An 18,055-nucleotide genomic window follows, 5' to 3' on the forward strand; every position below is an offset into this window, starting at 1 on the left:
GTGGAGTGAAGGCTGCGTGAAGGGGTGCAGACTGATAAGAGATCAGATAAATACTGTGGAGCCAAACCATGTAAAGCCTTAAAAGTAAGAAGATTTAAAATCAACACGAAACCTGACAGGCAACACACGTGACCTTGTCAGGATACGCCTGCAAGCAGAGCGTTACAATAATCAATCCTCGAAAAAACAAATGCATGAACCAGCTTTTCAGCTACGGAAGCAGAAAGCATATGTCGCACCCTAGCAATGTTTCTAAGGTGGAAAAATGATGCCTTAACAGTATTCAGCACACAAGGTTCAAAAGTTAATCCAGGATAAAAAATAACTCCCCAATTTCTCATTTTGGATCTAAACTCAAGCATAGTACCATCAACTGACAAGTTTACAGCATTGGTTTCACACATCAGAATAGCTGATCTTTTTCACATTGTAGCAGTTTATTTGCATGTAAAAAAACAAACAAACAAAAAAACACTGCATAGTGTTCTAAACTAGGATTGGAATAGTTATGAAATTCTTAAACAAATGTGCCTTTGAGAAAAGTCTCCTACTGTCATGCTCAGTTTTATATCACACACAATCTCACTTTGTGCAGTTTCTGAAAGAATAGAGCTGCAGAAATTCAACTAAAACACACACTAAGTTTTATGAAGATTGCCCCGAGTAAAGCATTTTCAGTACAAAAAAACAAAAAGATAAAGACAATTGAACTCAATGTTACTGAGGTACATCACTGGCTTTGTCCACCAGTTAATAATAATAATAATAATAATAATAATAATAATAATAATAATAATACAGTTACTGGAACCATTTCGTTCTTCATGAATGTCCTTTATGAAGGAGCCAGAGACACGTCCTTCTTATTTCAGACTGATCTACCAAGCATCTTGTGAAGACTACCATCAGCACCACTGGACTTGAATACAGCAGCTTCTGGGAGTGTGGGGGAAATATGTACGAATAGCAAGAAGGTGGATTGGAAGAGAAACTGTTCAAACACATTTCAAAAAACAAAACAAAACCCCCAAAAACTTCATATTGGGGACCTAAAAACTGATGAAGAGGAAAACCAAATGTGCAAGATTGCGTCTATATGCTCCGTAATACACATGGTGTACTCATCTAATACAATACTTTACAAAATATAGAATCTCAGGTATCTGCTAGATTTGTCTTGAGTCATAATACAAAATGACAAAAATACAAAAAGCAGCTGTTTTGGAGCTTTTTTTTTTTCGTTTTAATTTAAAGTGTCTGCAGTTTACACATCAAGAAAAATGTAAACTCAAATACTCAAAAGAGAATAGATTTGCATTACTGTGTTCCATTGTGTTAAGAGTCCCCACATATGAAGTTCCCTGTCATAGGTTTGCATTAGCGACAGTTACTCTGGGGAACGCAGCCTCATCAGACGACAAACAAACAAACAAACCAACCAACCAACCATTCTGTTGTAGTGACCAGTTTGAATCTCCCAGCATGACTGCGGTGTGCAGGTTTGGAGTCTGCAGATCGCAGCATGTCCAGGGCTTTATGATTTGCTTTGAAAACCTTTAAATACTGATTCGCTTCCTTCATATCATGAAAGGTGCTGTGAAAGCAGGTTCTTTGATTGCCTTATTGTGCCCCTCTTCCTAGCAGCAGCAGCAACAGCATGGTCCACTGAAAAACAAGTCTGTCAAGAAATCTTTGGTCACTTTCGCTTGGCCTGCCTCTCCACTGACAACACCCAAAAGGAGACGGCCCTTTCCTTTACCGCCATGCCTGGATCCCAGTGTCTCCCAGCGTCGGGAGAGCCCATCACGTTTTGCTCAGCAGGTCGGTCGAGATCTGTACTGTCTTGCGCTTCACTGCTTAGACAGGTCTTCTACTGGGACCCACAACCCAGCGGTTTCAACAATATAAAAATAAAATATTAAAAAATAATAAAAAATAATAAAAGGTGTTCTGTTAACTGCTGAGCGGTCCTGCGTTCAGGAAGTAGGTCATCATTTCACCTTTCCCTTTGACCTTTACCACACCTCGACACTCTAGTGTATAGTTGTAACCACTCAGAACCAGGTACATGTCTGTGGTCACCTACACAGAGAGAGAGAGAGAGAGAGAGAGAGAGAGAGAGAGAGAGAGAGAGAGAGAGAGAGAGAGAGAGAGAGAGAGGAGTAAAGATGAAGTCACTATTTAATTACATACATCAGCAGTACGGACATGCTACCTGATATTGTTCAAAGCTTACATTTGACAGATGCAACAGTCTTTTAATTTATTCTCTGACCTGAAAATCACATATGTTTTAGGTGAAAGACCATTCAATACTTTTACTGTGCTATACCAAAGAATAAAGAATGCCAGGTGCATAGTATAAGCAGGGAGATGCATGGCACGTTGCCAAGCAATCCGTCACCATGGTAAGCAGGTCACTTAGTACCTGTCCCTTTAGAGCCACGGGCACCCTGACAGTTTAAGTTACCTGTATCCTTTCAGGCACTCCTGTGCTGTCCATGCGACTGGCTACATTCACTGTGTTCCCCCAGATGTCATACTGAGGCTTTCTTGCACCAATGACCCCAGCCACGACCGGGCCGATATTGAGACCTGAAAGTGAGAGAGTGGAGCACCCTTCTGAGAATGCAGACTGCAGCACAGCACAGTACCAGCCAGGGCAGTTCAAGTAAAGGATCCCTGATGTGCTCAAGCTGGTATATGGGCAATCACAAGAAACATTTTGAAAGCGGTGAATGTTTGGATACTGTCTTGTTCAGCAGACCACACTAGTGAATGGGCACAGGTTCAGCTATTCTAATGACTTGACTGGACACACTCACATGTCACTGTCTTCGGTGGAATTGAAAAGCTAATAAAAACACACAAACAAAATCCCCCCTCCAACCCCAATCCCTCCTGTCATTGTGCACTCAGAAAATGCTTACAAATCAAACACTCCAAATTAAACGATGAAGGACCAATTATATTAAAGTAAATCATTTGAAATAAGGCATCATTTTAAGTATTGTATGGGGCTTCGCATCTTAAATAGCATGGGCAGTAAATCAATCAGTAGAGCATTGCTGTGAGGTCTGAAGAGGCTCACGCCTACCTATCTTCATCTGGAAGTTGTTGAAGGAGTGCTCATTAATGTACTTCATCTGGTCCATTAACCTCATGGCGTAGTCAGCCAGCGCTTTGATGTGTGTCTTCCCCGGCTTGTCGTAGGTGGAGTCGTTCAGGCCCGAGGCAGCCATGTACGTGCTGCCGATGGTCTTAATCTTCTCCAGCTGCCGGAACTGGTCCTCACTGATTATCTGGAAGGACAGAGGAGCGAGACTCTTCTGGATCAGAACACGGCCGATGATTCTGCTCGAGACCAGAAAGGTACATAGTGTTCAATAACTAAAGGATGTTCCTAAATTGTATTAGAAAGAAAGAAAAAAATGACTTACCGGTAAGATTATTATTTCCCAAAGCTTTCCCTGGCTGGATTCGTAATTAAAATAGATATGATATGCCCTTCATAGAAACACACACACACACACACACACAGTGACACACACACACACGCAGAGACACACACACACACACACACACACACACACACACGCAGAGATACACACACATGCAGACACACACACGCACAGAGACACACACAAACAGACACACACGCAGAGACACACACACACAAACAGACACACGCACACGCACGCACGCAGAGACACACACGCACGCAGAGCAACACACACAGACACACACGCAGAGACACACACACATGCACACACACACCTGATGCTGGTCTACAGCTCAGCAGCTTTGCATTGTACTTGTAACCCGGCCAAGCAATCTGGCGTTAACACTTCAACATATTGTCCACTGTCAAAGCTTTCCACAAATTACAGCTTTTCAAGAGGTCCAAAAAAAGAAAGCGCCTTTTTAAATGTAATATTACTATTATTTTATGTTCAGCATAAAACAGCTTGGATCTGCTGCTGCTCAAAATGGTCTCCAGACAAAACGAAGACCCAGTAAGGGTTATGACTTCTCAGCCTCAGATCACAAAAGTCCCCTGGGTCGACATTGTCTATACCTTTTAGGATTTTGAATGCTTGAATCAGATCGCCGCGTAGTCTTCTTTGTTCAAGACTGAATAGATTAAATTCTTTGAGCATGTCTGCATACGACATGCCTTTTAAACCCGGGATAATTCTGGTCGCTCTTCTTTGCACTCTTTCTAGAGCAGCAATATCCTTTTTGTAACGAGGTGACCAGGATTGAACACAATATTCTAGGTGAGGTCTTACTAATGCATTGCGAAGTTTTAACATTACTCCCCTTGATTTAAATTCAACACTTTTCACAATATATCCGAGCATCTAGTTGGCCTTTTTTATAGCTTCCCCACATTGCTGAGATGAAGACATTTCTGAGTCAACATAAACTCCTAGGTCTTTTTCTTACCTTTCTTCTTCAATTTCAGTATCTCCCATATGATATTCATAATGCACATTTTTATTGCCTGCGTGGAGTACCTTACACTTTTCTCTATTAAATGTAATTTGCCATGTGTCTGCCCAGTTCTGAATGCTGTCTAGATCATTTTGAACGACCTTTGCTGCTGCAACAGTGTTTGCCGCCACTCCTATTTTTGTGTCATCTGCAAATTTAAGTTTACTTACTACACCAGAATCTAAATCATTAATGTAGATTAGGAATAGCAGAGGACCTAATACTGATCCCTGTGGTACCGCCCTGGTTACCTCGCTCCATTTTGAGGAGCGAGGTAATCCATGTGCATGCATTTCCTTGAATCACTACTGCGTTCAGTTTGAGAATGAATCTTTTATGCAGGACTTTGTCAAAAGCTTTCTGGAAATCTAAATAAACCATGTCATATGATTTGAAATCTTCCATTGTCGATGTTGCATCCACAAAAATATCAAGCAGGTTAGTTATACAAAATCTCCCTTTCCTAATAGCATGTTGACTGCGTCCCAGGATACTGTTACCATATAGGTAATTTTCCATTTTGGATATTATTATAGTTTCCATAAGTTTACATATAATAGACGTGAAGCTTATTGGTCTGTAGATACCTAAAATCACAGAAGCCGTGACCACTGTGACTTAATCCCAGCCGTTGTTATGATTTCTCACCTCGTCGAAGTCAGCGATGATCTCGTTCAGCAGCCGCAGGCACTCCACGCCCTCGTTGTTGGCCTCCAGCTCCACGTAGAACTCAGAGAAGTTGCTGATGGAGGCGAACATGACGGCCACGCACTCGCAGGACTGGTAGTACAGCTCGTCGTTGTGCCGCTCACGGGCCAGGAAGTGGGCGGCCACGTCCTTGGGCAGGATGTTGTGCAGCAGCCTCCTGTTGTAGGCCTGCAGCTCCTCCATCTCCTCCTTCTCCTCCGTAGCCTGGGGGGATTGAAGCGCAGTTTCCTTTTATCTGTTATCTAAAAGAACAGACATCCTGCCCATCGCCTGCCCTTAAAGAACAGACATCCTGCCCATCGCCTACCCTTAAAGAACAGACATCCTGCCCATCAACTACCCTTAAAGAACAGACATCCTGCCCATCGCCTACCCTCAAAGAACAGACATCCTGCCCATCAACTACCCTTAAAGAACAGACATCCTGCCCATCGCCTGCCCTTAAAGAACAGACATCCTGCCCATCGCCTGCCCTTAAAGAACAGACATCCTGCCCATCAACTACCCTTAAAGAACAGACATCCTGCCCATCGCCTACCCTCAAAAGAACAGACATCCTGCCCATCGCCTACCCTCAAAGAACAGACATCCTGCCCATCGTCTACCCTTTCTGCCCTCTGCAGATGAAGCTGTTACACGATGGTTCTGAGTGGGTAACGCAAAGATAACCAATGAGTGAGGGAAGACATAAACAAATGCCAGAGGCCGTTTCACTTGACCAATCTGTGTATCACACAGTACAGTTTAAAAAGCAAGACAACAGACCTTCAGCACAACAGGAGGACTGGTTAGAATGTGCTCCCAAGGGGTAAGAAATGAGGGTTTAATAGTGTCTCCATTTTAGAAAAAAAAAGTTTCAGAGTGTGCTTAAACTATTCTGACACAATTTTCAAATATCCTGTTAGGGTACTTACAGGAACCGCTGAGCTCTCTAAGCACTTAGAGTCATGAACCATTATTTAGATTGTTTTTTCTTCTTCCAAATTCCTATTACGTGGGGCCAACAGGATATTGAATTATGTTAGGAATGGCAAAGGATTTTGTAGCAAATATTTCAGCTTCCAAGTTCCTGACCCATGTGGGTTCAACTCAAAACATTAAAATCGCATGCCCTCTGCAGGCTGGATGTTTAACATTCCTGTTCAGGAAGTTCGGCTGTTATGGGACATGTCAGCTCAAAACGATATCTGCACAGCAACCCCAATGGAGCAGCACTGAAGTCTGTGACAATCAAATAAAACCAGTATGTGACAGTTAGTTACATTGCATTTGCCAATTCTATTAGGTCAATATCCATTAAAGTCAATATCTAGTGTTTTTTTTTTTTTTTTTTTTTTATAAATTTAGACGTTGCCAATTATTTTTATTATTTTCTCCCAATTTAGAATGGCCAATTATTTTTTAAGCTCAGCTCACCGCTACGACCCCTGCGCTGACTCGGGAGGGAAAAGACGAACACACTTTGTCCTCCAAAGCGTGTGCTGTCAGCCGACCACTTTTTTTCACACTGCGGACTCAACATGCAGCCACCCAAGAGCTACAGCGTCGGAGGACAACGCAGCTCTCTGGCAACTTACAGGCAAGCCCGCAGGCGCCCGGCCAGACTACAGGGGTCGCTGGTGCACGGTGAACCGAGGACACCCTGGCCGACCTAGCCCTCCCTCCCCCAGGGCGACGCTCGGCCAATTGTGCGCCGCCCCCTGGGAGCTCCCGTCCACGGTCGGCTGTGAAATAGCCTGGCCTCGAACTCGCGACGTCCAGGCTATAGAGCGCATCCTGCACTCCACGCGGAGCGCCTTTACTGGATGCGCCACTCGGCCCTATATCTAGTGTTTTTATTGCACTGTGTTTTTGTGAAAGGAAAATAAAGTGGTATGTTGTTTGTCAAGGAATGTCAAGGCTTGACCTGAACTATTGAATAATAGTAAATACAAAGGATACATGGTCTGGTTCCCACAAAAAGACTGTAGGTGGCTCCTTTAGCCAGCGTTTCACCCACTGAAATACAGGACTGTATGTAAAAAGCTAAGGATTGAGGCATATCCCCCTACAAAAGCTGTCCATTAAAAAATGAAAACCTTTAAAACGTCCCACACACAACCAGCCCCCACACGCGGAGGAAATGCGTGTTTCAGTACCTGAAGTTTCCAGAGAAAGTCGAGCCGTGCCGTGGACTCCACCTGCTGGGCGTGCAGATACAGCGCAAGCACAAACACTGTGATTACGATGGGGGTCATAATCTTCAGAGCTACCCTGGAGACGTTCATCAAACTGCAATCACAGAACACACAGGCAGCATTGGAAAGCAGCTGAAAGAATCTCCACTGACTCACACAGAACAGAGTACTGCACAGGCAAGACTTACCATGTTCCATTGGACTGGCCACTGAAAGAAAAACAGAAAACAAGAGTTCAACACTCCTGTATTGCTGCAAGTTTTGTGAAGAGTACAATGCTTAAAAAAAATAATAAGATTTAGGGTATGAGAAAATCACAAGAACCAAATTTGATTGTCTAAACCTCTACACTTCAAAACAGAGTCCAGACCAGCTGATACTTGGGGGGATAACTTTCAATAGGCTCTCTAAATAAATAGAAGACACCAACAAATCCTGACATGTGCACAACATATCTGTAGACTGTGAAATAGGATCAAACCCTGATATGTGCACAACATAGCTGTAGACTGCAGAAATAGGGGTTTGTGTATTCATAGGACAGTATACAGTATTATTTATATACTGTACTGTAGAGCAGGAAATGTCTGCGTTAACTTGAATTTGCCCATTATGGACATATTTACGGCAACACGTATGTATATAAAGTATACCTATACTGTAGTGCTTCTAAACTCAAAGCAGTAACTTTGTGACATGTACAGTGCAGTGTTCTAGAGTAGGCAGCAATGCATCGATACATACATTGCATTGGCTGTGACCAGCATGTCTGCGTTGTCAAACAGGGTCACTTCCGGCAGCTCTACAATGAGGACGTAGAGGAGCTCCATGAACAGCATGAGGAAGAGCTTGCCAATGCTGCTGATCTGCAGGAACACGGAGCAGGCGAGGAGGCTGAGCAAAACACTGGACGAGAAATACTGCAAAGAACAGAGGCAGGGACAGGGCTTGGTACCATTGCAAAATCAAACACATCACAGAAGACAGCATTCACAGTATTACACCAATAAGAGAAGCCCGAGCATTTGAGGATCAACAATTCATTTCCTTTTATATACCTCTAGTGCCCTTAATACAAACCCTAACTTGCAGCTCGATACACAAGGCAGTTAGTTTCTAAGTGAGATTCTCACTGTACAGCAGTACTACTGGTATTAGTTGAACATATTCTATATTTACTGCAGGGTAAACTTCAGCGGGCGCACCTCAGGGAAGTTGCAGTTGGGCTCGGTGCTCCCGCAGTACCCCTCCATGGTGTCCAGTGTGTAGTTGAAGTGTGAAGAGCTCACATGGCAGGCGTTCACACTGCTGCAGGTGATGTTAAACTCCTTGGCCACGCAGGTACGGATATCCTTGGTGCTGCATGTGAACTACAAGGGCAAACACAAGACATGCTCGCTAACAATGCAAACCAGGATTCATTCACTGCTCAGTGTGGTCTTCTGGAAATGACTGCTGGTTAATTTTATTAATCTGTTATCTGTTCTAACCAAAGCATGGGATTTTATTTCACAGCAGTTAGTTATCATCTGCACATGGAAAAATAAATTAGTGGCTAGATTCACTCCAAATCGGCTTACCAAAAAAGTTACCAAACCTTTCATTTCAGAATCTTGCCAAACCTACCATGCTGATGAATGCAGAGAGAAAGACGAGAAGGATGGTGAAGACCCCGACCAGCGTGCTGTTGGTCCTGGACTGAACGATCTTCCTGGAGAGGGCCTGCAGAGGAGCTGGGAAGAGCTGAGAGAGGAGAGCACTGTCAGGAGAGCAGCGCCTCCCACTGAAGAGGACAGGAAGAGGAGCTGAGAGAGGAGAGCACTGTCAGGAGAGCAGCGCCTCCCACTGAAGAGGACAGGAAGAGGAGCTGAGAGAGGAGAGCACTCTCAGGAGAGCAGCGCCTCCCACTGAAGAGGACAGGAAGAGGAGCTGAGAGAGGAGAGCACTGTCAGGAGAGCAGCGCCTCCCACTGAAGAGGACAGGAAGAGGAGCTGAGAGAGGAGAGCACTGTCAGGAGAGCAGCGCCTCCCACTGAAGAGGACAGGAAGAGGAGCTGAGAGAGGAGAGCACTCTCAGGAGAGCAGCGCCTCCCACTGAAGAGGACAGGAAGAGGAGCTGAGAGAGGAGAGCACTCTCAGGAGAGCAGCGCCTCCCACTGAAGAGGACAGGACCTGTGTGTACAGCACCCCGTCATCAACATGGGACAGCAAAACCAATCCAACTGTATTACCAAAGCGTGGGAGAGCTAGCCCTGTGTGCTGACAAGAGTTTACATGTTTCCAATATACTACATACAGTATGTCTTTCTGACTAGACCCAAAGGATCACAGCAGCACTTTGACTAACCAGACAATTGGCATAATGAATGATGGGTCACTAAACTGCATAACCCACAGGCTCCAGCTTTGACCTGCCCTTACAGATATAAGGGCACACAGGCTATTCAGATGCACACAGGATGTTTCTTCTTCCTGTGTGGAATTGCTAAAGACACTGCCTGGTTTTGTTTATAAAAGTTGCCACATCAAACAGTTCTTCCTGAAAAAAAATAAAAAAGTAGATTTCCTGCTTGAGAGACTTGATAACTCGGAGTCATGAATTAAAATGTGATCCCCACATACAGTAAACCAAGCTTCATTCAGTGAGCTGGCATACCCTCAAAACAGAAGCCCTGAATTAACCTGAATGAATAATTATTCAGCATGCCTCACCAGCGAGGGGCACCGCCACCGCAGCACGCCTCACCAGCGAGGGGCACCGCCACCGCAGCACGCCTCACCAGCGAGGGGCACCGCCCCCCCCAGCACGCCTCACCAGCGAGGGGCACCGCCCCCCCAGCACACCTCACCAGCGAGGGGCACCGCCTCACCAGCACGCCTCACCAGCGAGGGGCACCGCCCCCCCAGCACGTCTCACCAGCGAGGGGCACCGCCTCACCAGCACGCCTCACCAGCGAGGGGCACCGCCCCCCCAGCACGTCTCACCAGCGAGGGGCACCGCCCCCCCAGCACGCCTCACCAGCGAGGGGCACCGCCCCCCCCAGCACGTCTCACCAGCGAGGGGCACCGCCCCCCCAGCACACCTCACCAGCGAGGGGCACCGCCCCCCCCAGCACGCCTCACCAGCGAGGGGCACCGCCCCCCCAGCACACCTCACCAGCGAGGGGCACCGCCTCACCAGCACGTCTCACCAGCGAGGGGCACCGCCCCCCCAGCACGTCTCACCAGCGAGGGGCACCGCCTCACCAGCACGCCTCACCAGCACGCCTCACCAGCGAGGGGCACCGCCCCCCCAGCACGTCTCACCAGCGAGGGGCACCGCCTCACCAGCACGCCTCACCAGCGAGGGGCACCGCCCCCCCAGCACGTCTCACCAGCGAGGGGCACCGACCCCCAGCACGCCTCACCAGCGAGGGGCACCGCCCCCCCCAGCACGTCTCACCAGCGAGGGGCACCGCCACCGCAGCACGCCTCACCAGCGAGGGGCACCGCCCCCCCCAGCACGCCTCACCAGCGAGGGGCACCGCCCCCCCAGCACACCTCACCAGCGAGGGGCACCGCCTCACCAGCACGCCTCACCAGCGAGGGGCACCGCCCCCCCAGCACGCCTCAACAGCGAGGGGCACCGCCCCCCCAGCACGTCTCACCAGCGAGGGGCACCGCCCCCCCAGCACGCCTCAACAGCGAGGGGCACCGCCCCCCCAGCACGCCTCAACAGCGAGGGGCACCGCCCCCCCAGCACGCCTCACCAGCGAGGGGCACCGCCCCCCCAGCACGCCTCACCAGCGAGGGGCACCGCCCCCCCAGCACGCCTCACCAGCGAGGGGCACCGCCCCCCCCAGCACGCCTCACCAGCGAGGGGCACCGCCCCCCCAGCACGCCTCACCAGCGAGGGGCACCGCCCCCCCAGCACGCCTCACCAGAGAGGGGCACCGCCCCCCCAGCACGCCTCACCAGAGAGGGGCACCGCCTCCCCAGCACGCCTCACCAGCGAGGGGCACCGCCCCCCCCAGCACGCCTCACCAGCGAGGGGCACCGCCCCCCCAGCACGCCTCACCAGCGAGGGGCACCGCCCCCCCAGCACGCCTCACCAGCGAGGGGCACCGCCCCCCCCCAGCACGTCTCACCAGCGAGGGGCACCGCCCCCCCCCAGCACGTCTCACCAGCGAGGGGCACCGCCTCCCCAGCACGCCTCACCAGCGAGGGGCACCGCCTCCCCAGCACGCCTCACCAGCGAGGGGCACCGCCTCCCCAGCACGCCTCCCCAGCGAGGGGCACCGCCCCCCCAGCACGCCTCACCAGCGAGGGGCCCAAGCTGCTCCTATAATGCATAATGAAAAGATCTCTGTAATAATCTATCTAACAGACGAGGAATGGTTCCGGGTGTTTTTCTATCCAAGGGCCTCTGCACTGCTGTATAAGAAGCTCCTCATCCTCAAGTGCTCGTGCTCCACCTCGAGGCCACAGCCATGCACACACTGGAACTGGAAAAGGGCACAACAGCTTCCTGCTCCATACAATTATATACTAGGAATACTACCAAGTAATTGCATGTATTTTCATATTCTTTTTTTTAAAAAAGCACATTTTTTATTGGTAAACTTAAATTAACAAACAAAGAAATATTTGAGTCAATCCAGTTAACTACACATAAGAAATGTATCATTTAGAAATTTATATCGGGGTGGGGGGATACATTCACTGAAATGAGTAAACTTTCTGTTAGTATTACTTTGGAGAGGTGAGCTGAAAAAGAAAAGAAAAGAAACGCACACACAGGTAACAAAATGAACTTACAGTTTGCTCCATTTGCATGCAGGCTAAAACATAACAAAAATGCCAACACATTATACCATGCAGACATACTAGCAAAATAAAAATTTTACACTGGAAGAAAGCATCATGCATTTTAACAGCTGATGCAACGCAACATAGAGGCCCATAGGATACCCCATTACTACCAAGACAAACCTGGAGCTGCTGTCTCTGTTCTTTATGGTGAAATCCATGAAATAAATGACTCTCTGTTACTCTGTCACACCTCTCCACTCGTATTTCAAATGTAAGCTGAGTGGAAATGTGGACTTGCTTCTATAAACCAACTAAATATAAAACTGAATATGAAAATACATGCATCACATTGTTCAATAGAGGTGGCTCAGTCTATTAGTGTGTGTGTGCGAGTAAGTGTACTCCCACATCTATACACCTTGTTTAAACTGCAGCCTGCCTCAAATCTATAAAGTCAGTTTATACCAGGCTGACCACAATAACTGAGACTCATAGTCTGAAGAAAGCAGCTACGGCACATCCGTGCTGCATTAACACAATGATGCAGTTTCTGAGAAATAAATATTCGTACTGTCATCTGTGGGCAAGGGTGTGTCATTTATTAAACAAGAAAGACAGGACCAAGGGAGATCTTTGTTTAAATACGAGAGAGACAGAAAGATGAAGAGAGGATGAACTTCCACAGAACTTACCCTGAAACAGGAGTAGATCGCAGACACAAACATCACTACTGTAAGGATAAGGAAACAGATCACGTAGAAACCAATCATCAGCGATGAGCTGCAAATAAAACAAATAAACATGTGAAGTGCAGAAGGAACACAGCAGTAACAGCAACAGGAACACGTCAGTAACAGCAATAGGGACATGTCAGTAACAGCAACAGGAACACGTCAGTAACAGCAATAGAGACACGGCAGTAACAGCAACAGGAACACGTCAGTAACAGCAATAGGGACATGTCAATAACAGGAACACGTCAGTAACAGCAATAGGAACACGCCAGTAACAGCAACAGGAACACGGCAGTAACAGCAACAGGAACACGTCAGTAACAGCAATAGAGACACGGCAGTAACAGCAACACGGCAGTAACAGCAATAGGAACACGGCAGTAACAGCAACAGGGACACGTCAGTAACAGCAACAGGAACACGTCAGTAACAGTAATAGGGACACGGCAGTAACAGCAACAGGAACACGTCAGTGACAGCAATAGGGACACGGCAGTAACAACAATGGCTGCTGAAATAAAAAAAAAGATCAACAGAGCAGGTCTCTCCACTGCAGTGCAGTATATTGGAGCTTGTATCTCTATTGCAGTGCAGTACATTTTAGTGGTGCAGTATATCGGAGCTTGTATCTCTATTGCAGTGCAGTACATTTTAGTGGTGCAGTATATCGGAGCTTGTATCTCTATTGCAGTGCGGTACATTTTCGTGGTGCAGTATATCGGAGCTTGTATCTCTATTGCCGTGCGGTACATTTTCGTGGTGCAGTATATCGGAGCTTGTATCTCTATTGCAGTGCGGTACATTTTCGTGGTGCAGTATATCGGAGCTTGTATCTCTATTGCAGTGCGGTACATTGTAGTGGTGCAGTATATCGGAGCTTGTAGTAAACAAACTGGAACCTTCAGGTTTGAGACTTTTAAAATAAACTTTATGAGATCAATCAGAAACACGGTTTTGCTTCTCTAGGCACATTAAGCAACACTCCCACACTTTGCAGCTGGTTCAGCCCCGGCTTCACAGCGTAGTGAGCAACCTACACAGATTAGGAATAATCGCCTCTCTAAGGATGGTGTCCGAAACTTCAAATACATCCAGGCATCAGAAACCTGGCAGCGTGTGTGCACAGGGGCTGGCACTCTACTGAGCTGGAGGGGCATTTCGTGGATTATTATCCTCGCGTTGTATCCTGTAGTAATCATTTTCTCAAGCTTGCAATTCAGTGCTGGATGTGGGAGAGCTGCTGGATGGTCAAGAATGATCTGAATGTTTATAGATGGAGTGTTATTGTTTGGATAACAATGTCTTCATGTGATCTAAATAGTAAAATGTCCCATAGAGGCTATACAGCCCTGTATGTTTTACTCACTGTGGTACAATAATAATCTGTATGAAGCAGATGAAAAGGAAGACGAGAGAAGCACAGGCCACATACGCTCCAAATCTGTCATCCACCTGCTTGGAATACTGCCAAGGGGAGATGAAGAGCAAGACCCAGTGTTATTACAGGCTCCTTCCCCACTCGACAAGGGATACATTGAGATTCAAATGTTTCCTTTTTAATGTTTACTTTACTGAATCCCGACAACTTCATCCATTCAGACAACACGACTTGGAACAGCTTCATCAGGGCTTAACTATTCATAGATTTCACATTATGAGCAGAGGGGGAAATAATTCCTCCAGTAACAATGAACTTTAAGTCCTCTGAATGCTTCAAAGCCACATAATTAGTGCTTGAATTGTTATAATTTCATACAACATGCTGGTAAAACATGTTAGGACATTGCTGAACACAAACAGAGCTTTATTGAAGTTGCCCAAACTGTTTACAAATGGTTACTGGAAATTCCAAGCAACAGTCGCAACAGCTTCTCAGCATGCCTTCAGTGCAAGCAGACCCAGACCCAATGACTAGACTGAAACCCTGTACGAGCTGTTCTGAATGCATTCACACTGACCTTTTTCTCCAGGTCCGGCTCCCTGAACGTCAGGAGAAACTTCTTGACGTGCTCAGAGCGCAAGCGATCAATGCTTCTGGCGTCGATGGCGCGGCCGAGGAACTCGTCCACCTCGTCCTCGGGGTTCATGCTTTCCTGCGTGTTTCTGAAAATGAAATGCCTAGATAACACAAGACGGGATTTCCTTTAAACACAGCAGGTACGTCTTACTTCTAAAGTTACAGCTATACACTTTCACAAGTCAGAGTCCTTTCATCTACCTGACCATCATCAGCCCCTCGAGCACTCCGAGTCCTTTCATCTACCTGACCATCATCAGCCCCTCGAGCACTCCGAGTCCTTTCATCTACCTGACCATCATCAGCCCCTCGAGCACTCCGAGTCCTTTCATCTACCTGACCATCATCAGCCCCTCGAGCACTCCGAGTCCTTTCATCTACCTGACCATCATCAGCCCCTCGAGCACTCCGAGTCCTTTCATCTACCTGACCATCATCAGCCCCTCGAGCACTCCGAGTCCTTTCATCTACCTGACCATCATCAGCCCCTCGAGCACTCCGAGTCCTTTCATCTACCTGACCATCATCAGCCCCTCGAGCACTCCGTGTCCTTTCATCTACCTGACCATCATCAGCCCCTCGAGCACTCCGAGTCCTTTCATCTACCTGACCATCATCAGCCCCTCGAGCACTCCAATATAAGTTGAGCAGAAAAGACAGCTGCTGGGTATTCTCATTTAAGTAGGGGGCTTTAGAAGACTGGTATAATAACACTGATGTTAAATTATGAGTTCATCTGATAACAAAATAAATAAAAAATGTAGACATTTCCATCCACATATTAGCCACTGCAGCTTGACAGGAAACTGTCATCAAAATGAGAACCAGTAAGGGAAGCTGACACCATCTCTTTGGTACAGTGTATGCTGTTTTGTTTTTAACTTTGTACAGCACTCTGTATTGTATTGGATTGTATTGGACTGTATTAAGAACATAAGAACGTAAAGAGAGGAGGCCATTCAGCCCATCTTGCTTGTTTGGTTGTTAGTAGCTTATTGATCCCAGAATCTCATCAAGCAGCTTCTTGAAGGATCCCAGGGTGTCAGCTTCAACAACATTACTGGGGAGTTGGTTCCAGACCCTCATAATTCTCTGTGTAAAAAAGTGCCTCCTATTTTCTGTTCTGAATGCCCCTTTATCTAATCTCCATTTGTGACCCCTGGTCCTTGTTTCTTTTTTCAGGTCGAAAAAGTTCCCTGGGTCGATATTGTCAATACCTTTTAGAATTTTGAATGTTTGAATCAGATCACCGCGTAGTTCTTCTTTGTTCAAGACTGAATAGATTCAATTCTTTTAGCCTGTCTGCATACGACATGCCTTTTAAACCCGGGATAATTCTGGTCACTCTTCTTTGCACTTTCTAGAGCAGCAATATCCTTTTTGTAACGAGGTGACCAGAACTGAACACAATATTTTAGGTGAGGTCTTACTAATGCATTGTAGAGTTTTAACATTACTTCCCTTGATTTAAATTCAGCACTTCTCACAATATATCCGAGCATCTTGTTGGCCTTTTTTGTAGCTTCCCCACATTGTCTAGATGAAGACATTTCTGAGTCAACATAAACACCTAGGTCTTTTTCATAGATTCCTTCTTCAATTTCACTATCTCCCATATGATATTTATAATGCACATTTTTATTGCCTGCATGCAGTACCTTACACTTTTCTCTATTAAATGTCATTTGGCATGTGTCTGCCCAGTTCTGAATGCTGTCTATATTATTTTGTATGTGGTCAGTTTATTTTGGGGTTGTTTCAGTCATGTTCAAGGTTGCAGACACCCCCACACAGTAGTACATAACGGATGTTTTGTTGATATTGGCCCCACAGTTTTCCTATTGTATTAACGGGCCCCTTACAAGTGAAAGATTCAGCAGCTGGCAGTTGGGTAATTGTATTATTCTCTAAATTACAGTACAGTTCATATTTATGGCGGTGCTTCTGCTTGCTGTCCACTTGGTGTTGTTATACAGTAAACCACACGAGTGTTTCTCGTTTCAAATCATTACAAGTACCAATCTATCACCGCCACCAAACACTAAGCTTCTCATTCATACACACAGGGTGCATAACGCTGCTTCATGCATCAGGGAAGTATGACTAAAAGAAGAAAGCACTAATAAGGACAAAATAAATGTGTATGTAGTGTATATTTGTAGTGTATATTTGTCTTGTAAATGTTGTAATACAGAATATTAAATGTGAACTCTCTTCTGGGGTTCAAATATCTACTAACTAAGAGCTGGATTCATTTTACTGTATTTTAAATTGCATGTAATAATATTAACAAATCAATCAATCAATAAATCAACCCAGGAGGAAAACACCAGGAGGATTAATACAGAGTTAAAAGATGGCGCTATTTAGATCATGAAAATAGCCCCCTGTAATGTCACAGAACAGGGAAACAGTATGGGTCAGAGCTGGAACCTGTTTAATGGAATCCATCACTCCTCACACTCCAACTTACTTCTGATGCCAGACCTTTCTACTGTCTGTATAAGGAGGCTGTTAGGAGAGCAGCACGTACACAGCTATACTGTCGATATAAGGAGGCTGTTAGGAGAGCAGCACGTACACAGCTATACTGTGTGTATAAGGAGGTTGTTAGGAGAGCAGCATGTACACAGCTATACTGTCTGTATAAGGAGGCTGTTAGGAGAGCAGCATGTACACAGCTATACTGTCTGTATAAAGAGGCTGTTAGGATAGCAGCACGTACACAGCTATACTGTCGATATAAGGAGGCTGTTAGGATAGCAGCACGTACACAGCTATACTGTGTGTATAAGGAGGCTGTTAGGAGAGCAGCACGTACACAGCTATACTGTCGATATAAGGAGGCTGTTAGGAGAGCAGCATGTACACAGCTATACTGTGTGTATAAGGAGGCTGTTAGGAGAGCAGCACGTACACAGCTATACTGTGTGTATAAGGAGGCTGTTAGGACAGCAGCACGTACACAGCTATACTGTGTGTATAAGGAGGCTGTTAGGAGAGCAGCACGTACACAGCTACACTGTGTGTATAAGGAGGTTGTTAGGAGAGCAGCACGTACACAGCTACACTGTGTGTATAAGGAGGTTGTTAGGAGAGCAGCACGTACACAGCTACACTGTCTGTATAAGG

At 46.4% G+C, this 18,055-nt stretch overlaps 1 protein-coding gene across 2 annotated transcripts in view; it reads right to left on the reverse strand.

The window, feature by feature from the left end:
• Positions 1-418: 418 nt before the first annotated feature.
• LOC117426957 (adenylate cyclase type 5) overlaps positions 419-18,055 on the reverse strand; it is a 68,059-nt gene continuing 50,422 nt past the window's right edge. The window contains exons 10-21 of one of the 2 annotated variants that reach the window (XM_059034128.1): positions 14,865-15,009; positions 14,273-14,370; positions 12,865-12,952; positions 9,009-9,125; positions 8,588-8,752; positions 8,127-8,302; positions 7,571-7,591; positions 7,344-7,476; positions 5,146-5,409; positions 3,098-3,302; positions 2,471-2,595; positions 419-2,082 (exon numbers count right to left, since the gene is read on the reverse strand). In XM_059034128.1, the coding sequence (XP_058890111.1) occupies positions 1,954-2,082; positions 2,471-2,595; positions 3,098-3,302; positions 5,146-5,409; positions 7,344-7,476; positions 7,571-7,591; positions 8,127-8,302; positions 8,588-8,752; positions 9,009-9,125; positions 12,865-12,952; positions 14,273-14,370; positions 14,865-15,009 (1,666 nt within the window). In that variant the 3' untranslated portion in view covers positions 419-1,953. Of the gene's footprint in view, positions 2,083-2,470; positions 2,596-3,097; positions 3,303-5,145; positions 5,410-7,343; positions 7,477-7,570; positions 7,592-8,126; positions 8,303-8,587; positions 8,753-9,008; positions 9,126-12,864; positions 12,953-14,272; positions 14,371-14,864; positions 15,025-18,055 lie in introns of both variants that reach the window. The other variant, XM_059034127.1, reaches the window with a different exon arrangement.

Source organism: Acipenser ruthenus, chromosome 11 (assembly GCF_902713425.1).
Source record: "Acipenser ruthenus chromosome 11, fAciRut3.2 maternal haplotype, whole genome shotgun sequence".
Lineage (NCBI taxonomy): Eukaryota > Metazoa > Chordata > Actinopteri > Acipenseriformes > Acipenseridae > Acipenser > Acipenser ruthenus.